The 17267-nt window shown below is 43.1% G+C and overlaps 1 protein-coding gene across 1 annotated transcript in view; it reads right to left on the bottom strand.

The window, feature by feature from the left end:
• The window catches only part of wif1 (wnt inhibitory factor 1), a 61840-nt gene that overhangs the window by 9594 nt on the left and 34979 nt on the right, over positions 1-17267 (bottom strand). Inside the window, exons 5-7 of the mRNA XM_031815162.1 lie at positions 10982-11077; positions 8701-8796; positions 3158-3253 (exon numbers count right to left, since the gene is read on the bottom strand). Of these exons, the coding sequence (XP_031671022.1) occupies positions 3158-3253; positions 8701-8796; positions 10982-11077 (288 nt within the window). The remainder of the gene's footprint in view (positions 1-3157; positions 3254-8700; positions 8797-10981; positions 11078-17267) is intronic.

The raw sequence follows: 17267 nt of genomic DNA on the forward strand, positions 1-17267 counted from the left end.
CCCTCTCAGGGTGTCCTTCCTGTTGCCGTCAGAGTGACAGCACAGTGTTTACCCTCTCAGGGTGTTCCTTCCTGTTGCCGTCAGAGTGACAGCACAGTGTTTACCCTCTCAGGGTGTTCCTTCCTGTTGCCGTCAGAGTGACAGCACAGTGTTTACCCTCTCGGGGTGTTCCTTCCTGTTGCCGTCAGAGTGACAGCACAGTGTTTACCCTCTCAGGGTGTTCCTACCTGTTGCTGTCAGAGTGACAGCACAGTGTTTACCCTCTCAGGGTGTTCCTTCCTGTTGCCATCAGAGTGACAGCACAGTGTTTACCCTCTCAGGGTGTTCCTTCCTGTTGCCGTCAGAGTGACAGCATAGTGTTTGCCCTCTCAGGGTGTTCCTTCCTGTTGCCGTCAGAGTGACAGCACAGTGGTTATTTGGATGATGTCATTAACCAAAGGTTGGGTGACAAAAATACTCTTGACTTTAGGCTACATTCCCCTTTGCTTTTGGGATTGTGTGTCTGAAAGTTGAAGAGAGCAGCTGTAATAACAGTAGTAGAGTACTAGTAATAGTAGTAGTAGTAGAGTACTAGTAATAGTAGTAGTAGTAGAGTACTAGTAATAGTAGTAGTAGTAGAGTACTAGTAATAGTAGTAGTAGTAGAGTACTAGTAATAGTAGTAGTAGTAGAGTACTAGTAATAGTAGTAGTAGTAGTAGTAGAGTACTGGTAATAGTAGTAGTAGTAGAGTACTAGTAATAGTAGTAGTAGTAGAGTACTAGTAATAGTAGTAGTAGTAGTAGAGTACTAGTAGTAGTAGTAGTAGTAGAGTACTAGTAATCGTAGTAGTAGTAGAGTACTAGTAATAGTAGTAGTAGTAGAGTACTAGTACTAGTATTAGTAGTAGTAGTAGTAGTAGTAGTAGTAGTAGAGTACTAGTAATAGTAGTAGTAGTAGTAGAGTACTAGTAATAGTAGTAGTAGTAGTAGTAGAGTACTAGTAAGTAGTAGTAGTAGAGTACTAGTAATAGTAGTAGTAGTAGAGTACTAGTAATAGTAGTAGTAGTAGAGTACTAGTAATAGTAGTAGTAGTAGTAGTAGAGTACTAGTAATAGTAGTAGTAGTAGAGTACTAGTAATAGTAGTAGTAGTAGAGTACTAGTAATAGTAGTAGTAGTAGAGTACTAGTAATAGTAGTAGTAGTAGTAGTAGAGTACTAGTAATAGTAGTAGTAGTAGAGTAATAGTAATAGTAGTAGTAGTAGAGTACTAGTACTAGTACTACTAGTAGTAGTAGTAGTAGTAGTAGTAGAGTACTAGTAATAGTAGTAGTAGTAGTAGAGTACTAGTAATAGTAGTAGTAGTAGTAGTAGAGTACTAGTAAAGTAGTAGTAGTAGAGTACTAGTAGTAGTAGTAGCAGTAGAGTACTAGTAATAGTAATAGTAGTAGTAGTAGTAGTAGTAGTAGAGTACTAGTAATAGTAGTAGTAGTAGTAGTAGTAGTAGTAGTAGAGTACTAGTAATAATAGTAGTAGAGTACTAGTAATAGTAGTAGTAGAGTACTAGTAATAGTAGTAGTTAGTAGTAGAGTACTAGTAATAGTAGTAGTAGTAGAGTACTAGTACTAGTACTAGTAGTAGTAGTAGTAGTAGTAGTAGTAGTAGTAGTAGTAGTAGTAGTAGTAGAGTACTAGTAATAGTAGTAGTAGTAGTAGAGTACTAGTAATAGTAGTAGTAGTAGTAGTAGAGTACTAGTAAAGTAGTAGTAGTAGAGTACTAGTAATAGTAGTAGTAGTAGAGTACTAGTAATAGTAGTAGTAGTAGAGTACTAGTAATAGTAGTAGTAGTAGTAGAGTACTAGTAATAGTAGTAGTAGTAGAGTACTAGTAATAGTAGTAGTAGTAGAGTACTAGTAATAGTAGTAGTAGTAGAGTACTAGTAATAGTAGTAGTAGTAGTAGAGTACTAGTAATAGTAGTAGTAGTAGAGTACTAGTAATAGTAGTAGTAGTAGTAGAGTACTAGTAATAGTAGTAGTAGTAGGGTACTAGTAATAGTAGTAGTAGTAGAGTACTAGTAATAGTAGTAGTAGTAGTAGAGTACTAGTAATAGTAGTAGTAGTAGAGTACTAGTAATAGTAATAGAGGTAGAGTACTAGTAATAGTAGTAGTAGTAGAGTACTAGTAATAGTAGTAGTAGTAGAGTACTAGTAATAGTAGTAGTTTGTAGTAGAGTACTAGTCATAGTAGTAGTTAGTAGTAGAGTACTAGTAATAGTAGTAGTTAGTAGTAGAGTACTAGTAATATTAGTAGTAGTAGTATTAGTAGTAGTAGAGTACTAGTAGTAGTAGTAGTAGTAGTAGTAGTAGTAGTAGTAGTAGAGTACTAGTAATAGTAATAGTAGTAGTAGTAGAGTACTAGTAATAGTAGTAGTAGTAGTAGTAGTAGTAGAGTACTAGTAATAATAGTAGTAGAGTACTAGTAATAGTAGTAGTAGAGTACTAGTAATAGTAGTAGTTAGTAGTAGAGTACTAGTAATAGTAGTAGTAGTAGCAGTAGTAGTAATAGTAGTAGTAGTAGTAGTAGTAGTGGTAGTAGTAATAGTAGTAGTAGTAGTAGTGGTAGTAGTAATAGTAGTAGTAGTAGTAGTAATAGCAGTAGTAGTAGTAGTAGCAGTCGTAGTAGTAGTAGCAGTAGTATTAGCAGTAGTAGTAGTAGCAGTAGTAGTAGTAGTAGTGGTAGTAGTAATAGTAGTAGTAGTAGTAGTGGTAGTAGTAATAGTAGTAGTAGTAGTAGTAGTAATAGCAGTAGTAGTAGTAGTAGCAGTAGTAGTAGTAGTAGCAGTAGTAGTAGTAGTAGAGTTGTTAGGTAAAGTGTAACTCACTGATCCCACAGCGTGGTCCCAGTAGTAGTAGTAGTAGTAGTAGTAGTAGTAGTAGTAGTAGTAGTAGTAGTAGCAGTAGTAGAGTTGTTAGGTAAAGTGCAACTCACTGATCTCACAGCGTGGTCCCAGTAGTAGTAGTAGTAGTAGTAGTAGTAGTAGTAGTAGTAGTAGTAGCAGTAGTAGAGTTGTTAGGTAAAGTGTAACTCACTGATCCCACAGCGTGGTCCCAGTAGTAGTAGTAGTAGTAGTAGTAGTAGTAGTAGTAGCAGTAGTAGAGTTGTTAGGTAAAGTGTAACTCACTGATCCCACAGCGTGGTCCCTCGTAGCCTGCATGACAGATACACTTCCCTGGGTGGAAGCACGTCCCTCCGTTTAAACATGTGATGCTGCAGTTAGCTAGAGAGGGAACACAACATAGATGAGTGTAGTTGGGATTTAATTACAGCAGATTCATATTAGGATGACGATAAGATTGACAACGTTTACATGATACATTTTTGGTATTGGTATTTTATTAGGAACATGCACCAACTGTGCGACGTAGCAGGGAGTTGTAGTTTCCAACAGGCCATAGTTTAGCGCAGAAAACGTGATAATGAACTACAACGACCATAATCCATTGTCCGTCTGTTTCTTTTGCGACCTGCTACGTAAGAAACAGAAGAGGGATACACAGAGAACAGTCGCTTGTCTCTACCTGAAAATACATGAATGATTGACAGTTGGTATTCAACTGTCATCAATGATTTACTTTTAAGAACTACTAAAATGGTGATTTAATCAGACAGCAACTCGATAGAGATGAGGACTTGGAATGAAATAATAAAGTCATCAAATAAAACTAATGTAATAAACACAACTGAAATATTTTATTAAAGTAAAGTGAATAAATGATGGTTGATAAGTGATAAGCAGTAATGGTAAATGGGACTTTTATTCATTGTTTTATTCTTTGTTACAGAATTCAAATCACATAATGCATAGTGCATTTAATGTTTAAAAAAAATATCCAAACCGAAAATCGTGATTTTTTGTTTTTTATATAAACTAACCGAAAACGAACCGACCTCACAATCACTAATCACTACTGGTGGGGTAAGTGTGTGTCAGAACGGTGTGTAAGTTGACTACACAAACTATTTGAAATTTTAAACACATTAACGTTTCTTATAAAAAAGAAGAAGAAGTGATGTAGTCAGTCCAGTCTGTCCTCAACTCTTAGACAAGAGAGACTGACATGCATAGTGTTGATAATAGCCCTCTGATTACACTGCTGCTCTGTTCTGGACCAGCTGCCGTTTTTCTAGACCCTTCTTTGCAGCACCTGACCATATGACTGGGCAATAATCAAGATGAGATAAAACTAGAGGCTGCAGGACTTGCTTTGTGGAGTGTGGTGTCAAAAAAGCTGAGCATCTCTTTATTTACAGACATCATCTTTACAACCATTGAATCTATATGTTTTGACCATGACAGTTTACAATCCAAGGTAACACCATGTTACCTCCGGTGGCTAGCTAGCTAGCTAAAATTGGCCCATTCCTAAATTTGCCATGGATGGAGATAGGGATTTGGACTTGTGGTGTTACTTAATTCTCCATTATGGCAATGAATATAACGCCAATTCTGATCCATGTCACGCCCTGACCTTTGAGAGACTTTTTATGTCTCTATTTTGGTTTGGTCAGAGTGTGATTTGGGTGGGCATTCTATGTTCTGTTTTCTATGTTTTTGTATTTCTATGTTTTGGCCGGGTATGGTTCTCAATCAGGGACAGCTGTCTATCGTTTTCTCTGATTGGGAATCATACTTAGGCAGCCTTTTCCCCTGTTATGATTGTGGGAAGTTGTCTTTGTTAGGGGCACTATAGCCCTTGTAAGCGTCACGGTCGTGTTTGTTATTTCTTGTTTTGTTGGTGACGTTTTACAAAATAAAATAAAATGTACGCCCACCACGCTGCAACTCAGGTCTTCCTTGAACGACGGCCGTGACAATCCAACCATGAATTCATACATTGTGCCCCTGGCCTGACAGGGTGGAAGTTCAACGTGTAGCTAGATGTAGCTTGCTAATGTTAACTAGCTGGCCTGGCGCATCGTTGCCCATGAAAGGAAATTAGGCGAGCGAGCATTTTATCCAGATAGCCAGGGACAACAAAAACTAAAAGTGTGTACTGTGTGACAAGAGTCATAGACCGTTTAGACAACATGAAGGAGGAGGATGGCATTGCTGGCGTGTCTCTACAAGTACGGTGAGTCAACATGTTTTTTTTCTACTTGCAAGCACACACACACACACACACACACATACAGAGAAATCAGTACCATTGTTAAAAACCAAATAACAGAGAACAAGCCCACACAAATACCCAGCGGGCCTAGTGCCCTTAAATAGCCTACAAACAAACCCTAACTCAAAACAGGTGTACCCACTTAAACCCAATAAACAGAAACAAACGGAAAGGGAATCGATGGCAGCTAATAGGCCGGCGACGACGACAGCCGAGCGCCGCCCGAACAGGAAGAGGCACCATCTTCGGCGGGATTCGTGACAACCATGGACAACCACGTCATATTTAGCTTACATTGATTAGACTAAATCGTTTTCTGGTATCTTTTAGTTGTCTCTGTATTAGACTAAGCAGAGGTGGTTAGATGATGTTGTAATGTTGACGTTGAAATGACGCTGGAATAGCAGAGACAGCTCCTGTTGTCTCTGTATTAGACTAAGCAGAGGTGGTTAGATGATGTTGTAATGTTGAAATGGTGCTGGAATAGCGGAGACAGCATCTGTTGTCTTTACGACTTGCGGTAAAACTCTCCACATGGTTCTAAATCAATAGTTTAGTAGTCTGAAAAAATGTTCCGGAAGCATTAATGTGCTTGAGCGTGTAACTGTTTGTTACATAAAATATGTTTTGTGGACTTCATCGTATAGATGTCGCTCTCCTGTTTTGTGATGAAACAAAAGGTGTGATTTGAATTTATTCTGCCACTGTATCTTCTTATTGTCTCGGCCTCTAAGCTTTACAGGAATACGGCTCTGAATATATACAGCAACACCTCCGCCATAGGCATTCCTGTCTCTTCTGTAGGCCCAACATCAGTGGTTCTTAACCTGGGTTCAATCGAACCCCAGGGGTTCGGTGAGTCAGTCTCAGGGGTTCGGCGGAGGTCAAGACACACAACCAGATTACAGGCACTGGTTACAGTGAGCAGCTTCCTCTTGAGCGGACAGCTTGATGAAAACCAATCTATATTCGGGACACCCAGAAAATATACCTATCTGTAAACAGCACACACATTACCAAGCATTGCACACATATTATCCAGATAATGAATGTCAGCACATGTTGGCCTATATAGCAACACCCTAAAATAGGAGGCTTTTTAGTAGGTAGGTAGTGAAACTGCAACCACAACACTTTTAACAGCAATAGACATGAGATCATCTCTAAGCTTTACAGGGATATGGCTCTGAATATATACAGCAACACCTCCGCCATAGGCATTCCTGTCTCTTCTGTGTATGTTATATCCCTGTATTGCTACTGCTGTATTATCAAAGGAATTATCTAAGTGAGTCTCAGAGATGACCAGTATATGAATGTTATCAGATGTATTTTTTTTTCTCCAGTTATTGATCTCATAAACCGTATTTCTACGGCTATAGTACATATGATTAATAACATAATAATAATAATAATAACAGCTATCTCACTCCTCCCAGTCTTTTGATTAATAACATATATTTTTAGACCTTTCCAGCTTGACAAGAACATTGTCTGGCTAATAGAGTCAGTCAACAGGGCACTTGTGAGTGTCAATTGGTGTATGTGATGTGGGGCTGAAGCTACTGACCCAGAAGCTAGGCTCTCTCACTCCTCCCAGTCTTTTTGGGAAGGAGGGTGGACACTGAGCCTGTTGTAGTGGATGTAAACAATGTCCCCAAGCTCTCTGACAGCTTTCACGGCAGGGACAAGTTATTTTCCGCCTCTTGTGTACAGCTTACGAGAAGTCTTTGTTAAGGAAGATGTTTTGTTAGTCTCAAGTTTTTGGCTCTGTCCAGAACAGCCATCTTGTCCTTAAACCTCAGAAACTTGACCACATATCAGCCTGTGTCTGTCACCTGGGCTGGTGACAGGTTTTCCAGACCTCAATCTTCCCATGATCCATCTGCAGCTATTAAAATGATAATTTGTCTTCCTTTCTCCTCAGACTTGTCCCAGTGATGTGAATGTAACAGTTTAGCTTTCATCCGTCCCCTCACCCCTACCTGGGCTCGAACCAGGGACCCTCTGCACACATCAACAACAGTCACCCACGAAGCATCATTACCCATCGCTCCACAAAATCCACGGCCCTTGCAGAGCAAGGGGAACCACTACTTCAAGGTCTCAGAGCGAGTGACGTCACCGATTGAAACACTATTAACGCGCACCACCGCTAACTAGCGAGCCATTTCACATCGGTTACATGAAGACTCCGGTATGCCATCCACAACGATGTTATTTCTCTTGGATTGTCCCTCTAGATATTGTCCCTCTAGATATTTTCCCTCTAGATATTGTCCCTCTAGATATTGTCCCTCTAGATATTGTCCCTCTAGATATTTTCCCTCTAGATATAGTTCCTTCTAGATATTGTCCCTCTAGACATTCCCCAGCCATCTGTAATAATGATTCACAAAGAGAGAGCTGATGTTATCTCACGTGAACTTCCAGTTTGTTGTCATCTTGCTGCAAGTCTCTTTCAGGACATCCAGCTCTCCCTGAGAGAACTGCAAACTGTTCTTAATGTCCTGGACTCTCTGGTCAGATCATCTTAATGTCCTGGACTCTCCGGTCAGATCATCTTAATGTCCTGGACCTCTCTGGTCAGATCATCTTAATGTCCTGGACTCTCCGGTCAGATCATCTTAATGTCCTGGACCTCTCTGGTCAGATCATCTTAATGTCCTGGACCTCTCTGGTCAGATCATCTTAATGTCCTGGACCTCTCTGGTCAGATCATCTTAATGTCCTGGACCTCTCTGGTCAGATCATCTTAATGTCCTGGACCTCTCTGGTCAGATCATCTTAATGTCCTGGACTCTCCGGTCAGATCATCTTAATGTCCTGGACCTCTCTGGTCAGATCATCTTAATGTCCTGGACCTCTCTGGTCAGATCATCTTAATGTCCTGGACTCTCCGGTCAGATCATCTTAATGTCCTGGACCTCTCTGGTCAGATCATCTTAATGTCCTGGACCTCTCTGGTCAGATCATCTTAATCAGTCGTTTAAAAGATTCTTCACCTGTGAAAGAGAGACACTACTGTCTGGAGGACTACAGTGGTACTCCCACCGGCTTTGGTTTTGGATGCCATGGTAGCAACGTAGGCTAATGTTGGTACTCCACGCAGTTCCAGACAGGACAGGTCGTAAGGCAGATGGAAACAGCAACAAACAGCAGGGATTTAGACAGCCACAAGCCTGGGACAATACGCCGGCCCCAGCCACAAGGGCTAACCACGTCGCGGGCTGTGTTCAAGCTTTCAGGAAACCTTGCTAGCTTGATAGCTAGTTAGCAGCTAGGCTAGCTGCTACGCCAAGCAGCTCTATAGACTTTTGGAGGATCCCTGGACAGATAGTAGTGGTCCCAGCAACTGATGCTAACCATGTCACGGGATCCCGCTCTCAGAAGGTAGCTAGTAACCAACCTTCATCAATAAAACCCCTTTTCAGAGACTTTCAAAACAACAGACCGAGCTTGGTTGGAGTTCGTTGGTCCCCAGTGGTGCAATGAGGTGTGTTTGTCTGGAGTTATGAAATGTGTACTGTGTCCGTGTTTCAGGTGGGTGTACCTTTGTCACAGCTGTCTCCATAGTAACCAGGTGGGCAGATGCACACCCCCGGACTCATACACAGTCCACCATTCAGACACCTGGGAGAGCAGAGGGCTGGGGGGGGGGGGGGGGGCGGAGTAGGACAGGAGAGGAGAAAAATCTACGTCAGGAACCTCAAGTATTTAATTCACCTTCAGTTGCTGGTAACCCTTCACCCTTCCAACACTACATTCATTTAATTCACCTTCAGCTGATTGTAACCCTTCCAACACTACATTCATTTAATTCACCTTCAACTGATTGTAACCCTTCCAACACTACATTAATTTAATTCACCTTCAACTGATTGTAACCCTTCACCCTTCCAACACTACATTAATTTAATTCACCTTCAACTGATTGTAACCCTTCACCCTTCCAACACTACATTCATTTAATTCACTTTCAACTGATTGTAACCCTTCACCCTTCCAACACTACATTCATTTAATTCACCTTCAACTAATGGTAACCCTTCACCCTTCCAACACTACATTCATTTAATTCACCTTCAACTGATGGTAACCCTTCACCCTTCCAACACTACATTCATTTAATTTACCTTCAACTGATGGTAACCCTTCACCCTTCCAACACTACATTCATTTAATTCACCTTCAGTTGCTGGTAACCCTTCACCCTTCCAACTCTACATTCATTGCGATAATGAATGTTTCACGTAGCGCTGCCTGTAGAAGGCACTAAAGAGCCTTAGTACTGTTGAGTCTCTGCCAAGACTGAATATCGTAAACACAATGTCTCAAGACCCGTCGACACCCCCTAAAATAAAACTCAGCCGTTCTCACAGAACACTTCTCTTTAAAAACCCATAGTCTACTCTAGATGCCTCGACACGGTCTCCATAACGGATGTTCCTCTGCGTAGCCCTCTTTTTTGCGGCTTCTTTTTTGGGGGGGGGGGGTGGGGAGCGACCAAAAGGAGCTCCGTAGCCCTGTTTGAGTAGACGGGGAAATCCCCATGGAGAGTCCTTACTGTTCATATGATACAAAGACAACAACAACAAAACAACAACATTGTTCTCCCCTCAGTCAGTCTGTAGCTGGACAGAGTCTCTCTCTAACCTCTTTTAAAAGCTTAAATAGATGGAACACGTGGTCATCGCCGCCCTGCCTGCCTGCCTGCTTGTCTGCCTGCCTGCCTGCCTGCTTGCCTGCCTGCCTGCTTGCCTGCTTGTCTGCCTGCCTGCCTGCCTGTCTGCCTGCCTGCCTGCCTGTCTGTCTGTCTGCCTGTCTGCCTGCCTGTCTGTCTGCCTGCCTGCCTGTCTGCCTGCCTGTCTGGCTGCCTGTCTGCCCAACCTGCCTGCCTGCCTGCTTGCCTGCCTGCTTGCCTGCCTGCCTGTCTGTCTGTCTGTCTGTCTGTCTGTCTGTCTGTCTGCCTGTCTGCCTGTCTGCCTGCCTGTCTGGCTGCCTGTCTGCCCAACCTGCCTGCCTGCCTGTCTGCCTGCCTGCCTGTCTGTCTGGCTGCCTGTCTGCCCAACCTGCCTGCCTGCCTGCCTGCTTGTCTGCCTGCCTGCCTGTCTGGCTGCCTGTCTGCCCAACCTGCCTGCCTGCCTGCCTGCCTGCCTGTCTGCCTGTCTGCCTGCTGACACTGACATGATTGTTTATTTCTGTCATGGAAAAACTCTCTCCATTTAACTAGTCTGGAAGGAGCCTGTTGAACCAGTGCTTTGTAATTTCCATGATGTTTTTGAAGTTGTGGTGCCTTGAGGCAACGTTAAGCTACCGCAAGCATAACCTTTTACAGATTCATTAATACATTTAAATGCAACGCGGTGGTTCTGTTGTTGTCTGAAAATGACAGGCCTGCCTGAGCAGGACTGGTGTGTCTCATAACTGTGAAACAACACACAACCTCTTCTCTTTCTCTAGCCTTTCATTTCATAAGGTTTTATTTTGGTTTGTTGTGGAGACATTCCTGGAAATAAAATAAGATATTCCACCCAGCATTGTTGATGTGGGCCAAGGAGAAGGGGAAAAAAACCACAAGAAAATCATTTTAATTTCATTCTATAGAATGAGCAACTCAAGCTATTGTGTTGACTGTGTGCTGTGTACTTACTGTATATCATTATGGTAGTGATGGAAGATAGATGGAATGGCTTGTGTGCTGTGTACTGTATATCATTATGGTAGTGATGGAAGATAGATGGAATGGCTTGTGTGCTGTGTACTGTATATCATTATGGTAGTGATGGAAGATAGATGGAATGGCTTGGATGTACAGACGAGACTAGACGTACCTTTCTCACAGTGCGGCCCGTAGAAACCATCCTGACACTCACACACCTGTCTCTCGTTGCAGAACCCACCGTTACGACAACCACCTGGACATTTAGCTGTGGAGACAGAGAGAGAGAGAGAGAGAAGGAGTGAGAGAGAGAGAAAGGGGGCAGAGAGACAGAGAGAGGGGGGAAGAGAGAGAGAGAGGGGGGGGGAAGAGAGAGAGATGGGAGTGAGAGAGAGAAAGGGGGAAGAGAGAGAGACAGAGAGAGGGGAAAAGAGAGCGAGACGGGAGGAGAGAGGGAGTGAGAGAGAGAAAGGGGGGAGAGAGACAGAGAGAGGGGGGGGAAGAGAGAGAGACGAGAGTGAGAGAGAGAAAGGGTGAAGAGAGCGAGACAGAGAGAGGGGAAAAGAGAGCGAGACGGGAGGAGAGAGGGAGTGAGAGAGAGAGGAGGGAAGAGACAATAAAGAGACAGAACACGTGAGAAGAGAAAAATAACAAAGTTGAGATGAATGAATGGCTAGTGGAGTCCTCCCTCCCTCCTTTCCTTTCTTCCTCCCTCCCTTCATTCTTTCCTTCCTTCCGTCCTCCCCCTTCCTCCTCTCTCTGACACTCTCCATAGCCTGCCATCTCAGAAGACCACTTCAAGGGAACCACATTCCACTACAGTGCAGTGAGATGCCATGGACTTCCATCCCAAATGGCACCCTATTTATACATCCCAAATGGCACCCTATTCATACATCCAAATGGAACCCTATTCATAACATCCAAATGGCACCCTATTCATAACATCCAAATGGCACCCTATTTATACATCCCAAATGGAACCCTATTCATACATCCAAATGGCACCCTATTCATAACATCCAAATGGCACCCTATTTATAACATCCAAATGGCACCCTATTCATAACATCCAAATGGCACCCTATTCATACATCCCAAATGGCACCCTATTTATACATCCCAAATGGCACCCTATTCATAACATCCAAATGGCACCCTATTCATACATCCCAAATGGCACCCTTATGGGCTCCGGTCAAACGTTTAGAGTTCCACAACAGGGCCTGCTTCAAAGCAGACTGAATACCATCTCTCTACAACAGGGCCTGCTTCAAAGCAGACTGAATACCATCTCTCTACAACAGGGCCTGGTGCAAAGCAGACTGAATACCATCTCTCTACAACAGGGCCTGGTTCAAAGCAGACTGAATACCATCTCCCTACAACAGGGCCTGCTTCAAAGCAGACTGAATACCATCTCTCTACAACAGGGCCTGTTTCAAAGCAGATTGAATACCATCTCCCTACAACAGGGCCTGCTTCAAAGCAGACTGAAAACCAGCGCTCTACAAAACAACATGAATTAGAAGCCTTTGAGGTGGTAATGGATGTCAACAGAGATGTCAAACTATCCTTCTTAGTCCCAGAGATCCATCGGCGTGTGAGGAACCCTTGGGTGTGTCCAAAACGGCACCCCTATTCCATGTATATAGTGCACTACTTCTGACCAGAGTCCTATTTAGGGAATAGGGACAGTGCCTTAACACTGGCACCAGACAACATGTGGTCAGAGCCACAATAAGAAGACAATATCTGTGGCCCAAAAAGCTCCCTATTCCAATTTAGTGCACTACTTTTGACCAGGTCCTATAATAGGACTCTGATTAAAAGTAGTGCACTATCTAGGGAATAGGGTACCATTTGGGATGTAACCAAAGTCCCGTCGCGACTCACTGAGACAACAGTTACAGAACAAAACTGGCACGACTTCTCACACTTGTCCTTTTCATTGACAAACACAAGTGGGTGTCCGGGGAATTTGTGTTTCGGTAAGACTTCGACGAAAGCTGGCACGAAATATCGATTCTTGTTTTACGTTTAAGGAAAACGGATGAAACAAGTCTAAAGTAGTGCTTGTCTCGTTCACTTTATACGACGAGACCCATCTGGAGAAAAAGAAAGAGACGGAGGGATGAGTCTGGTTTCAGTTAACTCAGGATTCACTCCATCACTCTATCCAACACAAGGGACAGAGGGAGGGAAGAGTCTGGTTTCAGTTAACTCAGGATTCACTCCATCACTCTATCCAACACAAGGGACAGAGGGAGGGATGAGTCTGGTTTCAGTTAACTCAGGATTCACTCCATCACTCTATCCAACACAAGGGACAGAGGGAGGGATGAGTCTGGTTTCAGTTAACTCAGGATTCACTCCATCACTCTATCCAACACAAGGGACAGAGGGAGGGAAGAGTCTGGTTTCAGTTAACTCAGGATTCACTCCATCACTCTATCCAACACAAGGGACAGAGGGAGGGATGAGTCTGGTTTCAGTTAACTCAGGATTCACTCCATCACTCTATCCAACACAAGGGACAGAGGGAGGGATGAGTCTGGTTTCAGTTAACTCAGGATTCACTCCATCACTCTATCCAACACAAGGGACAAAGGGAGGGATGAGTCTGGTTTCAGTTAACTCAGGATTCACTCCATCACTCTATCCAACACAAGGGACAGAGGGAGGGATGAGTCTGGTTTCAGTTAACTCAGGATTCACTCCATCACTCTATCCAACACAAGGCACAGAGGGAGGGATGAGTCTGGTTTCAGTTAACTCAGGATTCACTCCATCACTCTATCCAACACAAGGCACAGAGGGAGAGATGAGTCTGGTTTCAGTTAACTCAGGATTCACTCCATCACTCTATCCAACACAAGGGACAGAGGGAGGGATGAGTCTGGTTTCAGTTAACTCAGGATTCACTCCATCACTCTATCCAACACAAGGGACAGAGGGAGGGATGAGTCTGGTTTCAGTTAACTCAGGATTCACTCCATCACTCTATCCAACACAAGGGACAGAGGGAGGGATGAGTCTGGTTTCAGTTAACTCAGGATTCACTCCATCACTCTATCCAACCCAAGGGACAGAGGGAGGGATGAGTCTGGTTTCAGTTAACTCAGGATTCACTCCATCACTCTATCCAACCCAAGGGACAGAGGGAGGGATGAGTCTGGTTTCAGTTAACTCAGGATTCACTCCATCACTCTATCCAACACAAGGGACAGAGGGAGGGATGAGTCTGGTTTCAGTTAACTCAGGATTCACTCCATCACTCTATCCAACACAAGGGACAAAGGGAGGGATGAGTCTGGTTTCAGTTAACTCAGGATTCACTCCATCACTCTATCCAACACAAGGGACAAAGGGAGGGATGAGTCTGGTTTCAGTTAACTCAGGATTCACTCCATCACTCTATCCAACACAAGGGACAGAGGGAGGGATGAGTCTGGTTTCAGTTAACTCAGGATTCACTCCATCACTCTATCCAACACAAGGGACAGAGGGAGGGATGAGTCTGGTTTCAGTTAACTCAGGATTCACTCCATCACTCTATCCAACACAAGGGACAGAGGGAGGGATGAGTCTGGTTTCAGTTAACTCAGGATTCACTCCATCACTCTATCCAACACAAGGGACAGAGGGAGGGATGAGTCTGGTTTCAGTTAACTCAGACAAAGGAAGGGACTCTATTCTATTTCCTATATAGGGCACTGCTGTTGACCAGGGACCATAGTGCACTGCTGTTGACCAGGGACTATAGGGCACTGCTGTTGACCAGGGATCATAGGGCACTGCTGTTGACCAGGGACCATAGGGCACTGCTGTTGACCAGGGACCATAGGGCACTGCTGTTGACCAGGGACCATAGGGCACTACTGTTGACCAGGGACCATAGTGTACTGCTGTTGACCAGGGACTATAGGGACCTGCTGTTGACCAGTAGAGAGGTTATATACAGTAGAGAGGCTCTATACAGTAGAGAGGTTATATACAGTAGAGAGGCTACATACAGTAGAGAGGCTATATACAGTAGAGAGGCTATATACAGTAGAGCGGTTATATACAGTAGAGGCTATATACAGTAGAGGCTATATACAGTAGAGAGGCTATATACAGTAGAGGCTATATACAGTAGAGCAGCTCTATACAGTAGAGGCTATATACAGTAGAGAGGCTATATACAGTAGAGGTTATATACAGTAGAGAGGCTATATACAGTAGAGGTTATATACAGTAGAGAGGTTATATACAGTAGAGAGGTTATATACAGTAGAGGTTATATACAGTAGAGAGGCTACATACAGTAGAGAGGTTATATACAGTAGAGAGGTTATATACAGTAGAGAGGTTATATACAGTAGAGAGGTTATATACAGTAGAGTTTATATACAGTAGAGAGGTTATATACAGTAGAGAGGCTATATACAGTAGAGAGGCTCTATACAGTAGAGAGGCTATATACAGTAGAGGTTATATACAGTAGAGGTTATATACAGTAGAGAGGCTATATACAGTAGAGAGGCTATATACAGTAGAGAGGCTATATACAGTAGAGGTTATATACAGTAGAGAGGCTATATGCAGTAGAGAGGCTATATACAGTAGAGAGGCTATATGCAGTAGAGAGGCTATATACAGTAGAGAGGCTATATGCAGTAGAGAGGCTATATACAGTAGAGAGGCTATATGCAGTAGAGAGGCTATATGCAGTAGAGAGGCTATATACAGTAGAGAGGTTATATACAGTAGAGAGGTTATATACAGTAGAGAGGCTATAGACAGTAGAGGCTATATACAGTAGAGAGGCTATATACAGTAGAGGTTATATACAGTAGAGAGGCTATATACAGTAGAGAGGCTATATACAGTAGAGAGGCTATATACAGTAGAGAGGCTATATACAGTAGAGAGGGTATATACAGTAGAGAGGTTATATACAGTAGAGAGGTTATATACAGTAGAGATGGTATATACAGTAGAGAGGCTATGCACAGTAGAGGCTCTATACAGTAGAGAGGTTATATACAGTAGAGCGGCTATATACAGTAGAGAGGCTATATACAGTAGAGAGTTTATATACAGTAGAGAGGTTATATACAGTAGAGTTTATATACAGTAGAGAGCTAATACAGTAGAGAGGCTATATACAGTAGAGAGGCTCTATACAGTAGAGAGGCTCTATACAGTAGAGGTTATATACATTAGAGAGGCTATATACAGTAGAGAGGCTATATACAGTAGAGAGGCTATATACAGTAGAGGTTATATACAGTAGAGAGGCTATATGCAGTAGAGAGGCTATATACAGTAGAGAGGTTATATACAGTAGAGAGGCTATATGCAGTAGAGAGGCTATATACAGTAGAGAGGCTATATGCAGTAGAGAGGCTATATACAGTAGAGAGGCTACATACAGTAGAGAGGCTATATGCAGTAGAGAGGCTATATACAGTAGAGAGGCTATATACAGTAGAGAGGTTATATACAGTAGAGAGGTTATATACAGTAGAGAGGCTATAGACAGTAGAGGCTATATACAGTAGAGAGGCTATATACAGTAGAGAGGCTATATACAGTAGAGGTTATATACAGTAGAGAGGCTATATACAGTAGAGAGGCTATATACAGTAGAGAGGCTATATACAGTAGAGAGGCTATATACAGTAGAGAGGTTATATACAGTAGAGAGGCTATATGCAGTAGAGAGGCTATATACAGTAGAGAGGCTACATACAGTAGAGAGGCTATATGCAGTAGAGAGGCTATATACAGTAGAGAGGCTATATACAGTAGAGAGGTTATATACAGTAGAGAGGTTATATACAGTAGAGAGGCTATAGACAGTAGAGGCTATATACAGTAGAGAGGCTATATACAGTAGAGAGGCTATATACAGCAGAGAGGCTATATACAGCAGAGAGGCTATATGCAGTAGAGAGGCTATAGCCACTAGGCTACCCTGCCGCCCCGGTCCCTATGTAGGGAATATGGAGCCATTTGGGACACAGGAAACTACGCCTTAGCTGTTATAAAACCTTTTGTACTAATTTTGATTAAACAGCTAGATGTATATTTGTTCCTACTTTGACACCATATCCCACATTGGGAAACAGGACATGGAACATTAATGCTGGTTTATGAAGTCTGGTTTGGTGTCGCTGCTTCCTGTAACAGATAGGAAGTGCCCTAAGCTAGTAGAAATGGAGGGGTACTGCTGTGTGTGTGTGGAGGGGTACTGCTGTGTGTGGAGGGGTCCTGGTGTGTGTGGAGGGGTACTACTGTGTGTGTGTGGAGGGGTACTGCTGTGTGTGGAGGGGTACTGCTGTGTGTGGAGGGGTCCTGGTGTGTGTGGAGGGGTACTGCTGTGTGTGTGTGGAGGGATACTACTGTGTGTGTGTGGAGGGGTACTGCTGTGTGTGGAGGGGTACTGGTGTGTGTGGAGGGGTACTGGT

This window comes from Oncorhynchus kisutch, unplaced genomic scaffold, assembly GCF_002021735.2.
Source record: "Oncorhynchus kisutch isolate 150728-3 unplaced genomic scaffold, Okis_V2 Okis09a-Okis19a_hom, whole genome shotgun sequence".
Lineage (NCBI taxonomy): Eukaryota > Metazoa > Chordata > Actinopteri > Salmoniformes > Salmonidae > Oncorhynchus > Oncorhynchus kisutch.